We start from the raw sequence: 22,394 nt of genomic DNA, 5'->3' as shown, positions 1-22,394 counted from the left end.
TACCCAAAAGCTAGCCCTGCAGAGGATAAGGCACGGCCTTCAACAGACGGCCAGGACCCATGCAACCACACCGGGGAGGCCAGGGGAGGGGGCGAGAAAGTGAACCAGCTGGCTTCTCTTTAGCTGGCTGGGGCCCAGGGTGGGCTGGAGAACCGCCTTAGAGGATCCAGGCTAGCTTTCTCCCTGAATCTCCGTTCAGTTATTTGTGTCACCTACGACCAGGTCTCACCTGGCAGAGGCCATCACTCTAAGCCACCTCTGAGGGGTCTTGCTCACCTTCGCACTGCAGGTGAACGAACGGATGAGTTCATTTAATTGTCACGAGACATCCTATGAAGCAGAGGTGTCTTGATGGTACAAATGGCAGAATTAAAGCCCAGAGAGGTTCAGTGACTTGCCTGAGGTCACAAAGGTGATGGAGCCTGAGGGCAGTGTCACTGATGCTCCTCCACCTGCCCTCCTCCCAGGTCTAACCCTGGAATCTGCACCATGACCAGGGGGGGAAAAAATAAGGAGGGAACTTTATTTAATATTAAAGTTGGGAGGAGATCAGAAGGGAGGTCGGCTTCACTTGGTAATGGTGTTCCTGCGGAGAGAAGAGGGGCGTGAGGCTGCAGAGCGGCTGCGCGCCTCCCCGACCCCACGCATGCACCGCGAGGCCCTGTGCCCGCCCCGCCTCCCCACTCACGCGTTCATGCTCTTGCCACTGCCGCTGAGCACGATGTACGGTGTCTTCTGGGCCTTCTGCTTCTCCTGGAGCAAAGCCACGGTGCCCAGGGGCGTGTCGCTGGAGCTCATCTTCTTCAGGAGCTGCGGGGGCAGGGTTGGTCAACACGGGTGGGAGCGGGCCTCGGCACCTCAGCTGCCCGCCACGAGTCCCGAGGCCCCCCCCGCGACCCCTCAGGCACCCACCGCCTCCTCGTCCAGCTTCTTCATCCGCCGCTCCGTCTTCATCTTGCCCGAGCCCTTCCCATGGAAGCGGTGGGACAGCTGCCGGAAAGCCTGAGACGGGGGAGGGGGGCAGGACCGTGTTGGAGCCGCCCAAGCCGCATGGGGTAGGGGGAGGGGCAGCGCTAGGCCCAGGGTGGGGCGGGGTGGCTGGGAGGGGATGGGAGAAGGCCAGCAGCCCTAGCACCCTCTGGGGCCCCCAGCAGAGTGGGAGGGATGGACTTCGTCGGGGCACCGGGGCTGGGGCTGGAGCGAGGGGGCAGCACACCCAGGGAGCATGTGGGGAAGAGCGCTGGCGGGTGGAAGACAAAGAAAAGATGGGAGAGTCGGCCGCCCCGCGAGGGCCGCCGGCGGTGAGAGTGAGGGGTCAGGCCAGCAAAGGCACCCTCCCGCCAGGCCTGCGAGGGGGACCACCGTGCCTGCCAGAGACACAGACACCACCAGCCCCCCAGCCCAGACCCTGGGGTGCGGCTCTGCCTTGCAGCCCTGCCTCAGAGGCCCCGCTTACCTCCTTGGGAGTGAGTTTCCGGCCCGTCTCGTCCACGTACTCTATCTTGACGTCAGGCTTGTAGCCGTCCTTCTCCTTGAAGTCCTGGGTGAAGCCTCGGTACTCCTCCCGCCGGCTGTACTTGTCATCGATGGCCCTGCCCGAGACGGATAGGGATTCAGTGTGAGCCGCTGCCCCCCCGGCCCAGGCTCCAGGCAGTGCGGCCCAGGCTGGTGCCCCACTCACATCTTGTCCTCGATGCAGTACACGGCTGACGGCAGGGACTTGTTGGGCGCCTTCACCCGGGCCACCTTCTGCACCGTTGTCTCCAGCAGCCCTGAGGACAGGGGTTATGAGACTCCAGGCTGCCCAGCACCCGCCAACAGCACGGGGCCACTGGGAGACCCTCAGAGCTGTGCTGTGGGAGTGGATGGACATCAGGCCCATTGTGTAGACGGAGGAAACGGAGACAAGAGTCAGGTCCTTGTCAGGGGCCACTGGCCAAGTAGAAGGCAGGACTGGGATCCTAATGCCAAGGCCTCTGTGCCACAGCCTGGACTGTTTCAGCTCCTCACACTCCTCCCCAGAGGAGACACTAAGCCTCAAAGGATGCTTTGCAGGGGAATACGTGAGCACGGGCATTGAGAATGGGGTGATGCAGCACAGAAGGCCAGCTGCTACTAAGACTGCCCCGGAACCAGGGTGCAGGGGAAGGAGTGGCTCATGGCATCAGAAACAAGGAAGAGGCAGCAGAAGGGACCAGGGGAAGCCGCGCCAGCACCTGCCTCGCCTGCCCTTCCCGCCACAGCACCCAGGCCCCAGCAAGGCTGCCCCAAGCCCCTTACCTTTGTTCTGACACAGGAGCAGGGCGGCTGCCAGCCCTCTATTCACGATGGGCTCCTCGTCCAGGATGGTGGTGGAGGAGGCGGAGAACTGGGGGTGGCACAGAATGATGGGGGTGGTAAGTGGGCCACACGGGCTCTTCTGACCCTCCAACCCAACAGTCACCCCCCACTGGACTGTGGACCTCTCTATGCACCAGGCCCTGCATGACAAGACGTCTCATTTAATCCACAATAACCCCGTGAGGTTTATACACTCCATTTACGCATGAGGAGACCAAGGCTCTGAGACATGGAGGCCCCACGGCTAGGAAGGCACAGAGCTGGGCCTCCAGCCCAGCTCCTGACCCCAAGGCAGCGGGGTCTCCACTCTCGTGTCCTCCCGGCCCCAGCCCCGTTCCTCCCTGTCCTCACATCTTGCTGCTGCTTCTCCTCATCCAGGTTGACTGTGCTCCAGCCAATGTTCTCCTCCCCGTCAGATTCGGAGCCGCCGTTGGCCGATCGCTCCTCATCCCGTTCAAAGTCCTAGAGGACAGATCAGGCTCAGCCCAGGCGGCCCAGCCCTCAGCCGGCCCGTCCCACCTAAGCACTGGGGCTCAGCACTGAGGACCGGCAGGGCCAACACTGCCGCCCACGCCGCGCCCCTGCCCCCGGAGCAGAGCAGGCCAGGGGAGCGTGTGGGCGCTGGGCTGCCGAGGACCCACCATGAGCTCTTCCTGCTCCTCCCGGTTGCCGGCCAGCCCGTAGGTGGGGATCTCCCCCAGCGTGCGGCAGAACTCGGACGTGGCGTTGAACACGATGGCCCCCTTCCGCTCCGGATCCTCCTCCTCCTCCCAGCCCCGCTGGCGACACTCCAGCCTCCTGACGATCTCCACCACCTGAGGGAGGGAGTGGCTGTGGGCAAACCCGCAAGTTTCTGGGGTGGGGCCACAGAGACCCAGGAACCCAAGACCCTCCGTGGTGGCAGTATGACAAGCCATTCCCACTGCTCACGGCAGACCAGACCAGTCTCTACTTCTCCCTGACCCCCGATCTGCTCTGCGCTCCACACCGATCTCACTGGCTCGCTTCCCTCCTCCAAAGTCGTCAATGGCTCCCCACTGCCCTTTGAATTAATATCCAAAATCCCACACGGCCCTTCATGACCGGGCCTGGGCCGACCCTTCTCCAGAGCCGCTCAGCTCACTCCTGCAGCCTCACACGCACGCCTTCCTCCAGGGCCTCTCCCGCCACTCCTCTGCCACCCACTCTTCACCTGAGAAACTCCAGTTTTAGGACTCGGCGTAAACATCCCTTCCCCCGGAACCCTGTCCCTGAGGCTGCAGGCTATAGATACTCTGTGGACCTTCCACCTGCTTCTGGCACTGAATCCACCAGCTACCCACCCTGCCTGCCCACAGCAGACGCCCGGCCCTGCTCCCACCTCAGGCCACCTTACCTGGCACGGCTCCAAGGGCCCTCAGAACTCTGCTCCTGACACTACCCCCCTCCTGACTACACTCACTGTCCCCTCTGTTGTGTCATTCCCACAAGCACACAGGGATGACCTAGGATCTCCCCTCTTTTATTTTTGGCTGCGCGGCATGTGGGATCTTAGTTCCCCGACCAGGGATTGAACCCACGTCCCCCGCAGTGGAAGCACGGAGTCTTAACCACTGGACTGCCAGGGAAGTCGCTCTCCCCTCTTTTAAAAACTCCTCCTTGGACTTCCCTGGTGGCACAGTGGTTAAGAATCCGTGCTTCCACTGCAGGGGACACGGGTTCGAACCCTGGTCTGGGAAGATCCCACATGCCGCAGGGCAACTTAAGCCCGTGCGCCACAACTACTAAGCCTGCGCCCTAGAGCCCACGAGCCACAACTACTGAGCCTGTGCACCTAGAGCCCATGCTCCACAATAAGAGAAGCCCCCGCAATGAGAAGCCTGTGCTCCGCAACGAACAATAGCCCCCGCTCGCCACAACCAGAGAAAGACCGCGCGCAACAAAAACCCAACACAGCCAAAAATAAATTAAAAAAAAAAAACAAAACTCCTCTTTCAATACCGCAGCCCTCCTGCTCTGCTCCCTGACAGCAAACTCCTCCGAGAAGTTTCTAGTCTCCATGTCCACTTCTGCAACACTTTTCCTTTCATTTTATTATGTTACATTTTTAAATGAATGTCATCCTACACAAAAAAGGGTTATTTATAATACATGCATATTTTTAAAAATAACAACCACCAAACAAACACCCATGTCCCCATCACCTGGCTGAGAAACATTATTAACCCCAAGTGTCTCTTCCCCACATATCTGTGGTCATGACTCACTGGCTCTCCTTTATAGTTTTACCATATAAAGACCTATCCACGAACAGTCTGTTATTTTGTTGTGCATTTTTCAAACATTATGCAATCTGAATCGTACTATATGATTCTACTATGACTTGTTCTTATATATATATAAGTATATATGTATTTTAAGGTTAATCTTGACACGAGCGGCTATAGTTCATTAGCTTTTAACTACAGAATCATATTCCGTGACATGATCATACCTCAATTTAGTTATCTAGTGCACCAAAGATGTTCTTCTTCTGTTACCACGAGTAACGCAGCTGAAGCAATCTGATGCAAGCATTTCTCTGGGGCACACGTGAGAGTGCGGACCGGTGAGCCGCACGGAACACACTCACTTTCATTCTGCAAGGTTCGTCAGTGTCTTCCCACTGATTAGACTCGTTTACACGTCCATGAAAAGTGTGGCTAAGAATTCTGGCTGCTCCACATCCTCACTGACATTTCATGTTGTCAGACTGACATTTTTGCCAAATGATGCACGTGTGACACAGTCTGTCATTGTTTCAGCTCACCTTTCCTTGATCCCTACTGAGGTTGGGCCTCGCGGGGTATTCTAATGGTCATTTATCCTTCTAATTTTCTGAATGCCATTCTGCATATGGACAAATATCTTCTCCCTCTGGCCTGTCTTTTTACATTCTTTATGATGTCGTTTTTCCTCTTTCCTGGCCACGTATCGAGGCATGTGGGATTTTAGTTCCCCGACCAGGGGTGGAACCCATGCCCCCTGCAGTGGAAGCGCGGAGTCTTAACAACTGGACGCCAGGGAATTCTCCTTCATAATGTATTTTAAATAAAACAAAGTTTTAAAATTAAAATTAAGGGGCCTCCCTGGTGGCACAGTGGTTAAGAATCCACCTGCCAATGCAGTGAACATGGGTTCGAGCCCTGATCCGGGAAGATCCCACATGCCACGGAGCAACTAAGCTAATGCGCCACAACTACTGAGCCTGCGCTCTAGAGCCCACGAGCCACAACTACTGAGCCCACGTGCCACAACTACTGAAGCCCGTGCGCCTAGAGCCCGTGCTCTGCGACAAGAGAAGCCACTGCAATGAGAAGCCCACGCATCACAACCAAGAGTAGCCACTGCTCGCCACAACTAGAAAAAGCCCACGTGCACCAACAAAGACCCAATGCAGCCAAAAATAAATAAGTAAATTTTTTTTTAAAATTAAAAATTTTTATTTCTAAGTAAAATGTCTGTTTTCTTCTTCATGGTTTATGCTTTACATTTATATTGTAAGAAATCTTTCTCTTGAAATAATCCAATCACATAAAAACAAATACTCTATGATTCTACTTATAGGAGGTCCCTAGAGGAGTCAAGGTCATAGAGAGACAGTGGAATGGTGATTGCCAGAAGCTGGGGGGAAGGGAGAATGGGGAGTTAAGTGTTTAATGGGGACAGTTTCAGCTTTACAAGGTGAAGAGAGTTATGGGGATGGATGGCGGTGACGGCTGCACACAAGGTAAATATACTTAATACCACAGACCATACACCTAAAAATGGGTAAGATGGTAAATATTACGTGTATTTTAACACAATAAAAAAAAGAATCTCTACCACGAAGTCATAAACGTAATTTTTTTTACTTTGGCCTCAAATATTAAGTTTTTACTTTTAAGTTCTTAATCTAAGTGAATTTGCATAAGGTGTGAAGTACAAACCCAATTTCACATTTTTCCAAATAGGTAACTGATTGTCCCACCAGCACTTATTGAGCTGAGCACCTTTCACACCGGGACACCACGTGTCCTGGCTCAGTAGTCTGTTTCTGGGTCCCTGTATTCAATCCCAGCCCTATTAGTCCACACTTATGCCAATATCATGCTGTTTCAATTTCAACTTTCTAAAAAGACTTGATATCTGTTACAGCAAATCCCACCACGTTATTATTCTAAAGCGTCTTGGCTATTTTGGTCCCTTTGATCTTCCGTGTAAATTTTAGTCAACTTGCCAGCTTCCACAAAAGTCTCTATTGGGATTTCTGTTGGAACAGCATTTAATCTATAGGTTAATTGGAGAAGACAGACATCTTTACAATATTAGTGGTATCCATTAACATGGTTGTTATGGACTGAAATGTGTCCCCCGCAAAATTTGTATGTTGAAGCCCTCACCTCCAGTGTGGCTGTATTTGGAGACAGGGCCTTTAAGGAGATAATAAAGGTCAAATGAGGTCATAAGGGTAGGCCCTAATCCAATAGGCTAGTGTCCTTACAAGAAGGAAAGATGTCAGGGAGTAACACACAAAGGCCATGTGAGGACACAGTGAGAAGATGGCCATCTCCAAGGCAAGAAGAGAGGCTTGAAGAGAAAGCAAACCTGCCAACACCTTGATCTTGGACTTCCAGCCTCCAGAAGTGTTAGAATAAATTGCTGTTGTTTAAGCCACCCGGCCTGTAGTATTCTGTTATGGTAGCCCTTGGTAACTAAAACAACACGTCTTGTTTAATGCTTTTCGAAAATGGACTATAATTTTCCCCATACAGATCTTACGAATCATTCATTCCTTTTTATCTTGTTGCTATGCTGATTACTCCTTTCCCACATTGCCTTCTCTTGCTTATCCACATTACTTCACCATCTATATCGCTTTCATAAATGGTGTCCTTTTTAAAATTACATTTTCTACCTATTGCTGGTGTACAGAAACACAATCAACGTTCATCTATTAATCGTGTCCAGCAACCTTGTTAAAGCCTGCATGATCTAGTCCCCATTTCCCACCACCCCACAGAGCTGACCTTAAGATGGGAGCATCAGTGACCTCCGTGCTGCCCGATCCCAAGGTCAGTTCCCATCCTCCTGATACCCAAACTCTCCGGAGCATGCGCCACAGCTGCTCACACGCTTCCACTCCAGACCTTTCTTCACATGGCTTCCAGGACGGCACCCTCTCCTCTTTACCCTCCTCGCTTGGAGCCCTACGTTCTCTTCCTTATTTATACTCACTCTCCTGGTGATTCCATCCAGTCCTCTGGTTTTAAATCCCAGCTACACAGACTTCCATGCTTGTATCTCTCATCTCAGCCTCTCCCCTGAAGTTCAAAGTCATACATCCAACTGCCTATTCAATATCAATCACCTCCAATAAGGAGGCACCTCAAAGCTAACTAAACCAAATGGAAACACTTGCTTTTCTTCCCCACACCTGTTCCTCCCTTAGTCTCCCCCATCTCAGTAAATGGCCCAGCCAGTAGAAAACCCAATCGTGATTAATCCCACCGGGCCACATAACCTTTACAATCCTTTCAGCCGTAGACTCTGGGACACTCGCACATAATTTTTAAATATTAACGCTATTCCGCATTAACTATGAAAGAGAAAAACTTCCCTCAACTCGCGCCCCCTTCAGCTATTGCCCCATTTTCCCGTCCTCTATTAGAGTGGGGTTGGGCAAACTGGGGCCCACTGCCTGTCCTCGTAAAGCAAGCTGTATTGGCATGCAGCCATGCCCACTGGCTACACTGGCAGAGCAGGCAGAGCAGCTGAGTAGCTGCTGCCAAGATCTAAGCCTCAGACATTTACTCTCTGGCCCTTTAACAAAAAGCCCTCACGCTCCTGCACTGAGGAATCATCGCAAGCTGTTGCCCTCACCTCCGTGAGTCCCGTCTCTCCTCAGTCCTCCAGAAGCTACTGTCTCTGCCAGGGCACTGTCTCCACTGGTGCCAAATCCGACCTGCCCCTCAGCAGTGTTAGATGACGCCGCCCTCCCTCTCCTCGAAACCCCTCCTCGGCTTCAGGGAGGCCTCACTCTTGTGGCTCCCCTCCTATGCTACCCCACACGGTAGGCACCCCAGGTTTGCTGCTGCAGCCTCTGTCTCCAGCCCCACTTTCTCCCTCGGTGGGAGGTGCAGGGTTACAAGTGTGGGCTCTGGAGTCAAGCTGTGCACATTCCAGCTTGGCCACTTACCAGTCATGTAACCTTGGGCAACTTGCCTAACGCCTCTGTGCTTCAGTTTTCCTCAACTGTAAAATGGAGAAAACAGAACCTTCCTCATAGGGTGTTGCTGTGAGAATTAAATGAAGCAGCACATAGAGCACTTAAGCAATGCCCGGCACGTGCCAGTGCCCCGTGAGGGTCAGCGATGACCACGGCCTCAAGGCCCCGCTGACCTCTCTGCCTCAGCTCACGCCACCAGCCCTTCACCCTGCTCCAGCCTACCCGGTCCTCCAACATTCTAAGGTCTATCCAAAGGACATCTGCTGTCCCCAGGGCCTGAATGACTGTCTACGCGACCTCCACACTGAATCTGCGCAAGATCGGCTCCTTTGTGTCATTTCAGTCTCAGTTCAAATGTCTCCCCTTGAAAGGTCTTCCCTGAACACCCGAACCAAGAGACCAACCCTCCGGTGACTCCTGTCTGGTCTGCTCAGCTCTAGTCACTATCAGAAATTACTGTTTGCTCGTGTTCACAAGTTCACCGCCACTTCTGCCTCCATGAAAGGCATAGGGACCCTTGGCTGTCCTGTTCTCCAATGACTCCCCAGCCCTGGGACAATGCCTCACACACAGCAAGGCATGCAATACACACTCCAGAAGGAAAGAAGGGAGGGAAAGATCCAACCACTAAAGCATGCCCTAGTGGAAACGCTGCAGAAACCTAGAAATCTACCAATAACACCATATGAAACAAAAGAGAGGATGCAAATTGAAATGCGGGTGCTGCCTACGATGGCGCGGGAGCACGTGCTCCTCAGGACAGGCCACTACAGACACACCTGTCACCGAAGGGCCCAGCGCCCACCCACGCCTCAGGAGCCCCCCTACCTTCTCACCGCTGTCCCGCAGCTGCTGTAGCTGCCGCAGGCGGCGGCCCTTCTCCAGCTGCTTCTGCAGCTCCAGCTCCGCCTCATCCTCCTCCAGCACCTCGGGTGACCCAGACCACGGTGCTCTGCCCTCCTCTGGTGGAAACACAGGAGATGCCGGCTCAGATCACTTCCAGGGGCCCTGGGCTCCTGTCCCTGCTTTTCCACCCCTGCCCCCAACTCCCCCTCTGCCCTCCCACCCCCCGAAACGGGCTGGCTGGGCCCTTACCCTCGTCGCTGATGTCCATGTTCTCCACGCGGGGGTCATCTGACTGCAAGGGCTGAGACACAGGCTCCTTCTCCCCCTCCTCCTGGGCCTCCTCGTCTGCCTGAGGCACTCGGCGCCGACCCCGGCCCCGCAATCTGTGTGGAGACGCCTCTGTGTGAGCCCTGGCCCCGGGGCTGGCTCAGCGCCAACACCAACCCCTGTCCCCACACCCACCTGGAACCGAAGTCCTCATCTTGAGTCTGGTCCCCAAGGGGCAGCAGGTCATCAGCCTGTATTACCACCTCCTTCTCCTTCTTGCGGATCTTCTTCACTCGCCGCTTGGTCTTTTTAAAGGTCACCTGAAGGGGAGAGAGAAAAGAGAAACGTGAAGGCCGGGGTGGCGGTGGGGGGAAGGCAGCAGCACAAGCCCACGAGAGCGAACGCTGCCTTAGCGTTACTCTGCCCTGGCTGTGGTCCTACGTAGTTCACGCACATGGGCAAGACGTGAAGTGTGGGCGATTATCCTCCCGCCCGTGAGATGAGGAAAACCGAGGCACAGAGAGATTATGTATCTCGTCCAAAGTCAGCTAGCTCCTAAGCAGGAGAGCCGGGGTTGTGAATCCCAGGAGTCTGGCTGCAGAGTCTTGCTCATAACCACAGAGACAAGCAACCTACTGAGCCAGTGGTCTACCTGCGAATTCACACAGCCATCCCAAAGGCGACAGCCACGCACGGCTGTAAAATGACCACTTACCAGATCACCACCAATCCTTGTTATCAGCCCCCAAGAGCTGGCTCTCGCCATCCCCATTTCAGATGGGGCGCCTCGTACTTACATCACTCACCCCAGGCACAGGCTGGCTAAGCGGCAGGGTCTGAACACCAATTCAGGGCCACCTGGCTCACAGTCCTTGTTCTGTCTACACCAACTGCCTGCCCACAGCTCCTCCTCGGGGCTGCCAATGACTGCGCATCCACAGGGACCAAGCACCACATGATCACCTGATCCCCCTCCTTAGCTCATTCTGGCAGCCTGTGACCTCCGAGGGGAGGGAGAGTCACCACCCTAGTCACAAGTGCGGGTGGAGGCCTCGGGGCTCACCATCTCCTCGGGCGTGAGGTACTCGGAGGCGAGCCGGGGCCCGGCTGCGCTCAAGGACTGAGCCTGCAGCCGCAGCTTGGCCCGGATCTCTTCCAGCTCCCGTTCCCGGAGGCCATCGGCCACGCCGCCCTGCTCCAGACGGAAGGACTGCAGCCGCTCGCCCTCGAGCTCCTCATCATACTTGGACAGGACAGAGCGGGGTTTTTGCTGCAAGACAAGAAGTACAGGTTAGGACCCAACCCGGCTCCTGAAGAGCCACCACCGTCTCCGCCCAGAGCCCACACTGCCGGCCTGCCTGTGCCAAGTCATCCACACGCTCATCCTCTGCGTACGGCAGGTAGCCAGGCTTCTTCTTGCGCAGCTCCACGTTCTTCTCTGCCCGCTCCTTATCCACCAGGTTCACGTTCACCAGCACATCCTCCTCCTCCTGCAGCACTCCTGGAGCCAGGGCGGAAGCAGTGGCCGGTCACGCTCGCCCTCAACTCAGCAGTGCCTGTGGCCCCAGCCAGAGCACCCCAGTTCAACCCACCTTTGTCCTTGAGGGTGAGGATGACAGTCTCCCCCTCTTGGAATGAGTCAATGGCATGCTCCACGGTGAGGCCCTGCAGGTCCCGGGCACTGTACAGGGCCTAGAAGGGAGGCAGAAGGTCCAGCCGGGTCAGGAGCCCGACCCACCAAGCCCTGGGATCCCAGCACCAAGGACAGCACCCCCCGCCCCCACCCCCCCACCCCAGGCTCAACCCCACCGCCACCCCCCAGCTGCTGCAGCTTCACCTGCCGCCTCTGCCCGAACTCCTCCTCCACCAGGGTGCTGACACCAAACTCTTGGTCCATCTCCTCCAGCAGCTTGGCCTATGGGACAGGGAGGGGGTGACGTCTGACCTCAGGCTGTTCAGGATCAGCAGAAGGTGCGGGGTCTTACTAAATGCGAGTGCAAAGAGCACACGACTTGGAAGCACGCTGCTGAAAACCCAGCGCGGGCACTACTGACCACTCCTACAGCCTTGAGCCCAGCCTCAACTCCCCAGGGTCCATGTTCTGCCTCACCAGCCAGTCAGGCCACCAGAGGCACTGAACGACACACCAGCTCCCAGCACCTCACCCTCCTCTCTGCCAAGTCCTTCTCCTTCTGAAGCTGCCGGGTCCTCTCGATCCAGGCTGCAGTGTCATCCAGCCAGGGGTCATCCTCCCCCAGGGCCTTTATCTTCCTGAAGAGGGAAGACAGTGATGCTCCAGGAGCCAGCTCCTGCTCCCCCACCCCAGCTCCAGAGCTGCTTGGCGCCTCCTCGGGCCCTCCCCCTGCCTGCCCGGCTGGGACCCTCACCCCAGCTTTTGGTTCAGGAGACGTTTTTCTTTGGCAGCCGCCAGCTTCTCTCGTAGCTCTTCTCGCTGTCGCAAGGCCATGGGATTGATGACATCGGCGGTCACGGGCTCCTCCTTGGTGCCCGCCTCTGGAAGGGAGGCCCAGGCGTGAGGCTATGCCTGCCCAAGGCTGGTGGGGAGAGGAGGGAGCCACTCACGCTGCCCCTGTCCAGCTCAGGGGGCCAGAGGTGGGGGAAGAATCCGTGCCTCCCTACTCCCACACGACCCCACCCTCCCATGTCTCCCCACAGCACAATGGGACCCTCCATGCCTTCCAGAGTCCCTCTGATCATACTTCAAAACCAAAACGAAACGAAAAAGCCAGCACCTGCACAGCCCAGATCCGTTTGCAGGAACTGTGCACATCTCTCAGCCCATCTAATGCCACCTCACAGCCAGACTGAGGATACAACGCCAACTGCTCAAACTACAAGCAGCAGCTGAGTCCCAGATCCGCCACACGACAGCAAGGAGGGCCCCGCGCCCACTGCCAGCACACACACAGGACCGCTGAATGGTGCTGAACCTGTGCCCACTTTCTTCAAAGACCCCTTCAGATGGCCTCTCTCCTTGGCCCCAAATGCCCTCCCTTCCCCCACCCTCAGCCCCACACTCACCCTTCTTGACGGCATTGACCTCCAAGGGTTTCAGCCCCAACTTTGCCCGGAGTTTACTGAGGGCAAGAGATACAAGTGTTAGGAGCTGTCAAAGAAAGAGCAGTACCGAATGCATTTCTGGACAGACGGGGTGAAAACATGAGGGGACTGAGTGGTCCTAAGGGTCCCAAACCTAGGGCCTGACCCAGCATTGGGAAGAGCACTGGCCTCCCAAGCAGGTGGAAGGCCTGGCCTGCCTCTAACCAGTGAAATGCCATCCTTCCTCTTGGGTCTTAATTGCCCACTTCTGTAACTCAAATGGTTGGCTAAGATGATTTACGTGGCAACTTCCAACTTCAATCAGAACGCGTTACTGTGCGAAAGCCACCCGAAACAGCTGCCCCTGAAACTGCTTGTAAGAAAACACAGAAACATAAAGGAGACAGTACTTACTTGGTCTCCTCGATGCTGAGTGACGAGGCATCACCTGAGCTTGCTTTGGAGCTGGCAGCTGGAACAAGAAGCAGCAAGGCTCAGGAGCTGAACACAGGGCCTGCAGCCACAGCCTTGGCTCCAGCTGCAGGGCCGAAGACAAGAGGCCCTCACCAGCACCTGGGCCTGCTTCCTCCTCCCCAGGAGCTCCTTCTACCTGAGTCCCAGGCTCTGAGAATGCCACCTCTCCACACACCTTCCTTTCTTGATCCAAAAGGTCCAGCTTTCTACATCCTTCACTTTGCCGCCTCTTCACTTTTGTACATTCTGTATTTTCAACCTGCACTGCCCTCTCTGGCCTCACCCTGATTAACAAAATCCTATCCGAATGCAACAATGAAATGCCACTTCCTTCGTGGAGTCCTGTTCGATTGTTGATCAGCATGAGCTGCTCTCCCCTGCACTGCATAGTACGGTCAGTCATTTCTGGGTCTGTTTCTCCTCACAGGGCAGGAACCACCTTGGCAACATAACTGTGTCCTCTGTGTAATTCGTGCAATCAAGAAACACACTTATTGGTGCCTGTTCTATGATGATATCGGGGTCACAGAGGTAAAGGGGCATTTCGGACCTCCTCCACCCACCTCACAAACAGCAAATAACTTCACCGAACACCAGAGACAACAGCCAGACTCCATCAGGCGGAGCTGCCCCAACCAGCTGCCACCACGTGCTCATCCTTCCGGCAGGCCCACCTCACAACCTACCTCTTTCCCTCTTTCCCTTTTATCCCACCTGGACCCTGCATCCCAACCCTTCTAGGCTCTCTCCAAGGTCACCAGCCTCCTTAATTCGAAATCCCATGGATTCTTTTCAGCTCTGGTTTTCGCCTGATCTCCTGTGGTGTGTGACATTGTTGATCACTCCCACAGATCCCATGACACAAGATTCTACGGTTTTCCTGCTTTGGGGGATAGCCTACCCCCTTTTTCTAGTCTCCTGCTCTGCCTACTACTAAAACATTGGCATCTCTCAGGTTCTACTCCCAACCCTGGCTTCTCACTCCTCAGTCTCTCAAGGGACTTCATTTGCCACCTGAACGCTCATGATTCCCAAATTGCTCTATCTGGCCCAAACGCTGGGTTGCTCCATGCACATCAAATGCAACACTCTCCAAAAGTGAATTCGTTGTCTCCCTCCAAAAATCTGTGTCTCTTCCAAACTCCTCAAGTTCGGTCGACAGCACTCCCACCCACCTAATCGCTCAAGCCAAAATTCAAGGAGCATCCTCAATTCCTTCTTCTCCTTCCCGTCCTCTTCCAAGTGCTAAGCTCTGTCACATCGTCCTCCGAAACACCTTTCCAATCTCCCCTCCATCCCACTGCTGCTGCCTTGGTGCAGGCCACCATCAGCCTTCACCTCACCTCCAATCTTCACTGCCCTTGACCCAGTTCTCAACACAACGATCTTTGCAAAATATGAATATGATCAAGCACTCCTCAGCTCAAACTCATGGCTCCCTACGACTCTCAAGACAAAGTTCAAATTTCTTAACAGGGCCTATCTCACAGCCTCGTGTCTCTGCTGTGGACTCTACACAACTTGCACAATATCAGGTTTCTTCTTGCCTCTGCACGTGCTGGCACCACTTCATTCACTCACTCAACACACTTAGGGAGGGCCTGAGATATGCCAATTGAGGAAAACAGAAAATTTCTACCCTCACGAAGTTTAACAGAGAAAAACAACCTTTAATTCCAAATAACCACAGGAAGACCCGTTACAGTACTGACAAAGAGAGTCTGGCGATGCCTCGGCCCGGTGTGCTCGGCCTCCAAACCCAGAGCCCCACCACCCCCAGACACCCCCCATCGCCCCGCCCCCTGCACAGGCCCCGCCCCTCACCGGCCTCGTAGCCGTCCTCCCGCTTCTCCCGCTTCACCCGCCGCTCGGAGGGCTCTGTCTGGTTGCGCTCCCGCCCGTGCGCGCCGCTGCGGGCCTCAGCTTCGGCCCCGCGTCGCCCGCTCCCGCGTTCGCTCCCACGCTCTCGGCTTCGCTTCCGTCGTTCGCCGCCACTGCTGCCGCCGCCGCTGCTCCGGTGCTTGTGTTTTTTGTGTTCCCGGTGCCGAGGCGGCTGCTCGGTGGCGCCCCCGGTGCCGGCCGCTGCCGTGGTCCCGGCCGCCTCCTTCTCCCCACGGTGCTTCTTTGACGACCCCATGGTGGTGTGTCCACCCCGAACCCGGCTACCGCCGAGCCCCGACAACGCAAAATGGGAACACTTCCGGGTCGCCAGACAGCCGGTGTCGTATTGCCGGAAACCAAGAGCGGCTGCTTCCGTCGCTTGCCTCGGAGCCTGCCCCAAAGGTTCATGGGAAAGCCGGGATCGGAGCCCGACTGCGCAGTCGCGGCCGCCTCGGGCCGTGGTGCAGTCTTTGATCAGGTCGCCCAATTGCGCATGCGCGTCTCAAGGTGCTGTGCGACCGGGTCTGGGTAAGACGGCATCCCAGATCTTTAAGGACCTAGGGGCCGTCTAAGTCAGCACCGCCGACCCAGAAAAGCCCCTCTCAGGCTTCCCTCTGCTTGCACACCCTCAGTCACGGGACAGTCACTGCCTCACGGACTTGCCGTGGGCAGCGCCCACCACTCCAGTAGGCGTCCTCCTAGTGAACTCCCTGGGGTCGTGGCTCCATCAGGTGTTCAACGACGAGCGTGTTCTCCTGAGACCCCCCCAGCTCCACATTCCAGCCTCCTCCCAATCCCTACAACTAGTACTGTCTGCAAACGCTGCCTTCCCCCGTTCCTTGGATCGGATTTTTTAACCTGCGCCCTGTGACTGCTACGGAGGTCGAGATGAACTTCTGCGTGTCTGAGTCCCCTGAAAGTGAATGTAAAATTTGGCACGTCCGTGTGTTTGAGGGTTTTTTTTTCCCCCTTGAGGAGAGGGGCTCTAACCTGAAGTTGCTTAAATGTAAAAGCTCAGACCACACAATCCCTCCTGACACCCCCGCCTCACAGTTGCTCGTTCTGGCGGCCCGTTTGTTACACCGTGCGCCCCTTTAATGGTCCGCCCCCCTCCCCCACAGGACTGGGAGTTCCCAAAGGCGGAAGCCATTGTGTCCTATTCACTCTTGAATTCCAGCACCCAGCATTTTTAGGGGTTGCAGCTCTCGCTCTTGGAGATGCCCCACTCAGTCCTCAGGGCAGAGGCAGAGCCGTGTGTGCTGGGAGGGGGCAGCCAGAACAGCCAGAGTTCCTCGTCCTGGGGACAAGCCAAGAGCGCTGCATACCCACCTGCCACCACCTACTCCCAACCTGCAGCCTCTTTCCACTACCACCAGAAATCCCACACTGTATATTCCACAAAGCATTTAATTTTTATCTCAGGGACTGGACTCTCGGTCTGGGCTTGGGGCGGAGTGCTTGTCAGGCTGGCTGCCAGTGGGTTCTTTCTTTGGGGGACTCTTGAGAAGAGTGCTCCATTCTCACTCCCACTGACCTGTGGCTCCTTAAAGATAAAGACACAGATAGAGGCCATTGGGCTGTGCAGCTCCCCACCCCCATAACCAAGGAGACCTGGGCTGTAGAAGGGGCAAGGCCATCATCACAGATGTTGTGGATTCAAATCTGGCTCCTATGCTGTGTGACCCTGAGCAAGTGACTTCCCCTCCTCAAGCCTCATAACCCCTGCTCTGCACCAAGTTGTTCTAAAGCATAAGGGTACAGGGAGTGACCAGCGTGGCACCACCCCACAGTGGGGGCTTGATGTGTGGCCACTCAGGTGGCTGCAGGTTCCCAGACAGGCTCTGCTGCTTATTCATTCCTGTGTCCTTGGGCAAGACCCTACCCCTGGGGTCCTTAGTTTCCTCATCGGAAATGGGGAAAATAACCCTGGCCCCGCCTTCCTTGGGTGACATGGAGGACAGCGCCTGGGGAAGGCCCTGCTGACTGCGAAAGCTAGACAGAGTCCTCCAGGCCAGGGGGTGGACGGGGCAGGACTGAATTCACGGTGGATCCATGTGGCTGCTCAAGGAGTCCCCTCGGCCTTTGCCCAGGGCAGGGTGACAGGTGGATGAGGCCCTGCAGGGCAGAGTGCTGGTGACCATGCCCTTCCTCCCCACAGCTGGGCCTCACCTGGGTTTCCTGGGGGTGCCCTCCGTATCCCCCTTTCCTGCCTCAGCCAGCAGCCGCTCCTCGTCCAGTCCCAGTGCCGACAGCACCTGGGAGAAGCGCCGGGTCACAGTGAGCCGGGCATTGGCCTGAGGAGAGAGAAGCGGGGTTCCCCTCTCACCTGGGCTGCTGAGGTCACAGTGAGCCTCTGCTTACCGAGGGGGTCCCAGGGCTTCCAGATGGGCAGCAGCCCAGGGGTGCCAACTAAGGGGGCCCACTCCCACCTCATCTCCCTACCCACTCGGCCAGTGAGAAGCTCTGGTCTTGGGGAGCCACATGCTTGCCCAGGTGCTAGCCTCACCTGCATGGCCTGCTGGAACAGGTAGGGCCGGGCCTGCACCCGCTGCTGGATACCTTGCAACTCTGCCTGGTACTCAGCAAAGCGCTGTCGCTCCTGGCGCCTGCGGGGAGACGGGCCTCTGGGCGGCTAACTGTGGACATGAGCCGGCCCCCTCCTGAGCCCACTTGTCCTCATTAAGAACTTTCGGTTTCTGTCCTCCTGCCCTTAGCTTTACAAAACCATTTGATTTCCATCCTTGCCCTGGATTTCTCCTGAGGTCAGTGGGGCGGGAATCATCTGTCCCATTTTACCCATGACACGCCTGAGGCTCAGGAGGGTCAAGGGACTTGTCCAAGGTTGCACAGCTGGGAAGTGAGGGACTGAGCGCTGAACCCAGGTCTGCAGGCGGTGCCAGGCTCGCCCCTCCTCCTAGCCGTCACCAAGGGAGAGGGGCCAGCCCTGACTTCTGAGCAACTGGACATCTGCATGCACAGCCCTCCCCTCTCTGCATCCACCCCTGCACCCTCTCACACTCTGCCTGTGAGGAGACGCTGTGACTGTTGGCTGTGGCTTTGGGCAAAATCCCAGTCTGGGCCCTGGGTTCAGTTTTCTTCTCTGTGCTATAGCCCGAATGGGACAAGCTTGCCAGCATTCTCTGTGGTTCTTATAAGCCGATAGTTTAGAAAATGGGACAGAGGAACTAAAGAAATGTATTGCAAATGAAAGAACACATCCCAGAAAGATCTAGGTTCCACTGGAGAAGCACAATCCCATTCACAAAAACCCAGTCTGTGCGCTTGTCGGAAATCTGTCTGCTCGCAAGCCGTGCATCCTGGCAGTGAGGGGCCCTCTGGCTACACCACACACGGGACCGGGCATCCTTCTGCAGAGCACACAAGAGAGGCCGAAGGGCGTGGTGGCAGCACCCACAGACAGAACGGGAGGGGAGAGGCACACAAGACTCCAAAACTCATGCTGGGACTTCCGGCAAGTGCACTGAGCCCTGTGGAAAACACTGGCTTGCGGGGCCAGGCCCCTTGGCTATGTGCCAGAGAAGGAAACTTCCTCCGTTCGAGAAAAAGATGGACTTGAAAACCATGGCCAGGAACAGAAGTCACTGCAAAGAGAAGTCTTCACTCTTCAAGAGGGGATTTTACAGCAGTTACAAGGAGTGGGGAGTGGGGGAAGCATGAGCTGCATTCAGTCTCGGCCTTGCCCGTGAGGTTGTGTACATTTTTCCTGCTTGGTTCTTGATGCTATTTCTGTTAGAATTGAGAGGAAGCCCATGTCTTGGAGCTCTAAGCGAGAAAGGAAGTGATGTCAGCGGATGTCAGCCCTGTCTCAGAATAAAAGTAAAGTACGGAGCTTCCCTACCACAGGGAGATATCTTTTGTGCCCACCCTCCTGGGAAAGGCAGAGTCTCCCATGAAGCTCAGAGCAAAGTTCATGCGCTGGAAGGGCTGAGACACCCCGTGGGAAATATCCTCTCCCAAGTCGAAAATGAAAGGAGTGCGTTTGGAACGCTCCTCTCACTGACATCTGCCACCGGAGTCTGGCCTTCCACTTCCTGCCATGTGAAAAAACAATGAACTTGAGGTCCGGCAGGGAGAAGGCATCTCCCCGATCACTGGCCAAGGATTCCTTTAAAGTACACGCGACCTCTCGAGTCTTGGTTTCCTCATCTGTAAAGTTGGGAGTGATAAGGCTGAGCCTCAAAGAGTAGGTGATCAGAGCCCCCCTGAGTCCTCAGGGGCCCCATCGCAGGGCAGGAACCCTGTAGTCTCTCAGCAGCGCCCAACTCACCTTGCCCTAGTGCTTCTCCCTGGATGAAAGGGCTGCCTTGGTGCCAGCTGCACCCCGTAGGTCCGCAGTGTCAATGGCGTCGGTCATCGTATTTACTTGGGTTATCTCCTTCCCTAGCTTGGGCTTTGGGGGGAAGATCCTGGTGCACTTTATCTGAAGATTGGGCATTTGAGCCCTCCGAGGCAGCATGGCAGGGCAGATGAATGGCTGCCTGGGCTGGAATCCCAGCTTTGCCCCTCTGTTGTGACCTTTGACGAATTATTTAAGCTCTTGAAGCCTGACTTTCCTCGTCTGTAAAATTATGGGAGCACTGATGATACCTACTTCACTTGCCTCTTATGAGTCTAAGAAAGATTTGCTTTTAAGTGTGAATTTGCTTTTTTATGATCAAAATATAGGAAGCAAATGAAACAGATGACTCTCCCCCTGACCACGAACAATGGCTGTTTCCAGGAGCCGGATCACAGGCACTGTTCACATTCTCCATGAACTATTTCTGTAATATTTGAATTTTTATAGTAAGCATGCCTGGCATTTGAAATCAGAAAACAAGATTTGAAACTGTGATAATGCAAGTAGAACATTTTAAACTTCAGCCTTCGACAGCTGCAGGAATTATTATTAACAAGGTGACCCTGGCCCAGCCCCTTCTCCTCCCAGGCCTCAGTGTCTTCATCTGTAAAGCGGCCCGACCTGCCCACCTGGCGGGGAGGCTGTCCCTGGAAGCTCAGCCCGTGGGAAGGTGAGGGCAGGTTCCCCTTGGTCCTTTGGTCTGACACCCAGCACCACCTCCCTGCCCTCTCCCCTCCAGGCCCCCCGCAGTCCCGGCCTACCTTAGCTCTTCCAGCTTGCGCTGGGCGGCCCCCGGCCCCCGGCTCCCTCTGGGTACGTAGGCTGCCAGGCAGTGAGCCAGCCGCTGCTGCAGCCGCTGCTCCCGGGCCCGCCGCAGCTCGGCCTGCTGCCGCTTCTCCTGCTGCTGCTGCTCCCAGGCCCGCAGCCGGTTTCTTGGGTGGGGAGAGGAAAGGCAGAGGGGTGGGAGAAGTCTGCAGGGAACCAGGAGCCTCATGGAGGGCCAGGGGCAGGTAGGGGCGTATGCGGGCCTGGAGGGAGGGACTGCTGCAGCCCAGAGATCCAGGGGCCTGGGGAATGGGGTTTGTTGTGGACGTTGGACAGGATGCAGGCTGACTCTGGGGGCTCAGCCCTCAGGCCTAGCTCAAGGTCTTTCCCTACGCTTCCTGGAAGCCTCCTGCCTACTCCAGCCAGGGGTGTACCCCAACTTGGACAGTCCTTAGCCTTGTGGAGCTCAGCACACACACCCATAACCTCACCTGTATTGCCAACTTCCCCTTGCAAAGTAGCTCTCCTTGAGGGGAGGGCCCAGATCTTTTTTTCTCTCTGACCCCTATATCTGGTAGGAGCTAGGGTAATGCCTATGGGTTTGAGGGACAGACGGATGAATGGATGGGAAAAAGAAACAAATGGTGATCAGTGGGTGGATGAAAGGATGAAAGGATGGATGGATGGTGTGGACGGTTGAATAGACAGCACCTAGATCCACCTAGAACATTCTTCCCCCAGATGTGATGGTCGGTTCCTCTGGTCAATCAGGTCTTTGCTCAAAGGTCAGAGAAAATGAGACCTCAGCACCCCATCTACCTCCCAGGGACTTTCTATCTCTAGCTATACATTTTGTTCATTTCTTTATCAATTATCCTCCTTCCCAAGTAGAATGTGAGCCTCATGAGAGCAGGATTCTTCGTCTGTCCTCTTCACCACCAATGTATCCCCAGCACCTAGCACAGTGCCTAACACAGACAGAAACTCAGTATTGATGAGTTCATGCACAGCTGAATCATGGTCAGATAGAAAGATGGACAGATAGGCAGACATACACTCAGCACATGTTTATTGAGCACCGACTATGTGCCAGGTCCTTTTAGGGTGCCAGACGGGGGCTGTGATCAAAAAGATCTGGCACCAGGACTTCCCTGGTGGTCCAGTGATAAAGAATCTGCCTTCCAATGCAGGGGACGCGGGTTAGATCCCTGGTTGGGGAACTAAGATCCCACATGCTGCGGGGCAACTAAGCCCGCGTGCCACAACTACTGAGCCCAGGCGCCTCAACTAGAGAGCCTGCGTGCCACAAACTACAGAGCCCACACTCTCTGGAGCCAGCACACCACAACTAGAGAGAGAAAACCCTCACACCACAACTAGAGAGCAGCCCACGCGCCACAACAGAAGATCCCACATGCCGCAACTAAGACCCAATGCAGCCAAAAACATAATAAATAAATAAAATAAATATTAAAAAAAAAAGAGCTGACACTGTCCGTGGAGGAGCCCTCAATCTGTACAAAGGGATGGACAGACAGCCCAACACCTTACCAAGGAATCTGGGCTTTGTCCTAAGGGCACTAGGAAGCATGGAAAGGTCTCAAGGAAGGATAACAGGATAAGACTTGAAGGGTGCTATCAGGATGCTGAATGGATTCTCACCTACCACTTCTAACTTGTCACCGAGGCCCACTGAGCCAGCCTCCAAATATCTTTTAAATAAATCCCCCTCTCTTTACTCACATGGCCACCTGGTCCAAGCCCTCATCAACCCTCACCTAGACACTGTCAACAGCCCCCATCTGTCTTCCCCTCTGCTCCCACTGTCTCTCGTTCAAGCCCTAAGTATAGTAATGATCTAACTCTTCTGCCATTGTCGCTGTTTTGCCCATCTGTCTCCTTTTCCAGCCGACCTTGAGCTTCTTAGGGCTGAAACCAAGTCTTTTTACCTTTATATCCTGAGGACCCATGAGCAGATACCTGATATATGTCGCATTAATCACTTAGCTAATAAATTAATGAATGGATAGAAGATGGGAAGTGAATGAAGACTGGCTTGTGTCAATAAACAGTTGGCCAAGCAGACAGATGTATGCATGGATGGTGGATGGATGGATGGATGGATGGTGGATGGATGGATGGTGGATGGATGGATGGTGGATGGTGGATGGATGG

At 55.3% G+C, this 22,394-nt stretch overlaps 2 protein-coding genes across 3 annotated transcripts in view; both read right to left on the bottom strand.

The window, feature by feature from the left end:
- Nucleotides 1-502: 502 nt before the first annotated feature.
- SART1 (spliceosome associated factor 1, recruiter of U4/U6.U5 tri-snRNP) lies at nucleotides 503-15,409 on the bottom strand. Of its 2 annotated transcripts, XM_029209012.1 has the most exons (20): nucleotides 15,038-15,409; nucleotides 13,154-13,211; nucleotides 12,722-12,777; nucleotides 12,067-12,193; nucleotides 11,845-11,950; nucleotides 11,517-11,594; nucleotides 11,272-11,371; nucleotides 11,038-11,180; nucleotides 10,743-10,949; nucleotides 9,875-9,999; nucleotides 9,662-9,795; nucleotides 9,395-9,528; nucleotides 2,982-3,155; nucleotides 2,692-2,802; nucleotides 2,281-2,368; nucleotides 1,682-1,772; nucleotides 1,457-1,592; nucleotides 913-1,002; nucleotides 689-810; nucleotides 503-586 (listed from the first exon to the last, which is right to left on the bottom strand). In XM_029209012.1, the coding sequence occupies exons 1-20, from the start codon at nucleotides 15,348-15,350 to the stop codon at nucleotides 568-570; spliced, it is 2,412 nt and encodes an 803-aa protein (XP_029064845.1). In that variant the 5' UTR covers nucleotides 15,351-15,409; the 3' UTR covers nucleotides 503-567. The 2 variants fall into 2 exon arrangements, with proteins under 2 accessions (XP_029064845.1, XP_029064846.1); XM_029209013.1 differs by lacking the exon at nucleotides 15,038-15,409 and having other exon boundaries at nucleotides 12,067-12,234; nucleotides 13,154-13,212.
- A 1,080-nt stretch (nucleotides 15,410-16,489) lies between these two features.
- Nucleotides 16,490-22,394, bottom strand: part of TSGA10IP (testis specific 10 interacting protein) — an 8,801-nt gene continuing 2,896 nt past the window's right edge. The window contains exons 5-8 of the mRNA XM_029209670.1: nucleotides 20,216-20,386; nucleotides 17,601-17,700; nucleotides 17,264-17,388; nucleotides 16,490-16,637 (exon numbers count right to left, since the gene is read on the bottom strand). Coding sequence (XP_029065503.1) covers nucleotides 16,556-16,637; nucleotides 17,264-17,388; nucleotides 17,601-17,700; nucleotides 20,216-20,386 — 478 coding nt within the window. The 3' untranslated portion in view covers nucleotides 16,490-16,555. The remainder of the gene's footprint in view (nucleotides 16,638-17,263; nucleotides 17,389-17,600; nucleotides 17,701-20,215; nucleotides 20,387-22,394) is intronic.

Source organism: Monodon monoceros, unplaced genomic scaffold (assembly GCF_005190385.1).
Source record: "Monodon monoceros isolate NGI ecotype Baffin Bay Population unplaced genomic scaffold, NGI_Narwhal_1 Super_Scaffold_7, whole genome shotgun sequence".
In the NCBI taxonomy this organism is placed as follows: Eukaryota; Metazoa; Chordata; class Mammalia; order Artiodactyla; family Monodontidae; genus Monodon; species Monodon monoceros.
The sequence above is the reverse complement of the archived record's forward strand: the minus strand, read 5'-3'. Positions and strand labels throughout refer to the sequence as shown.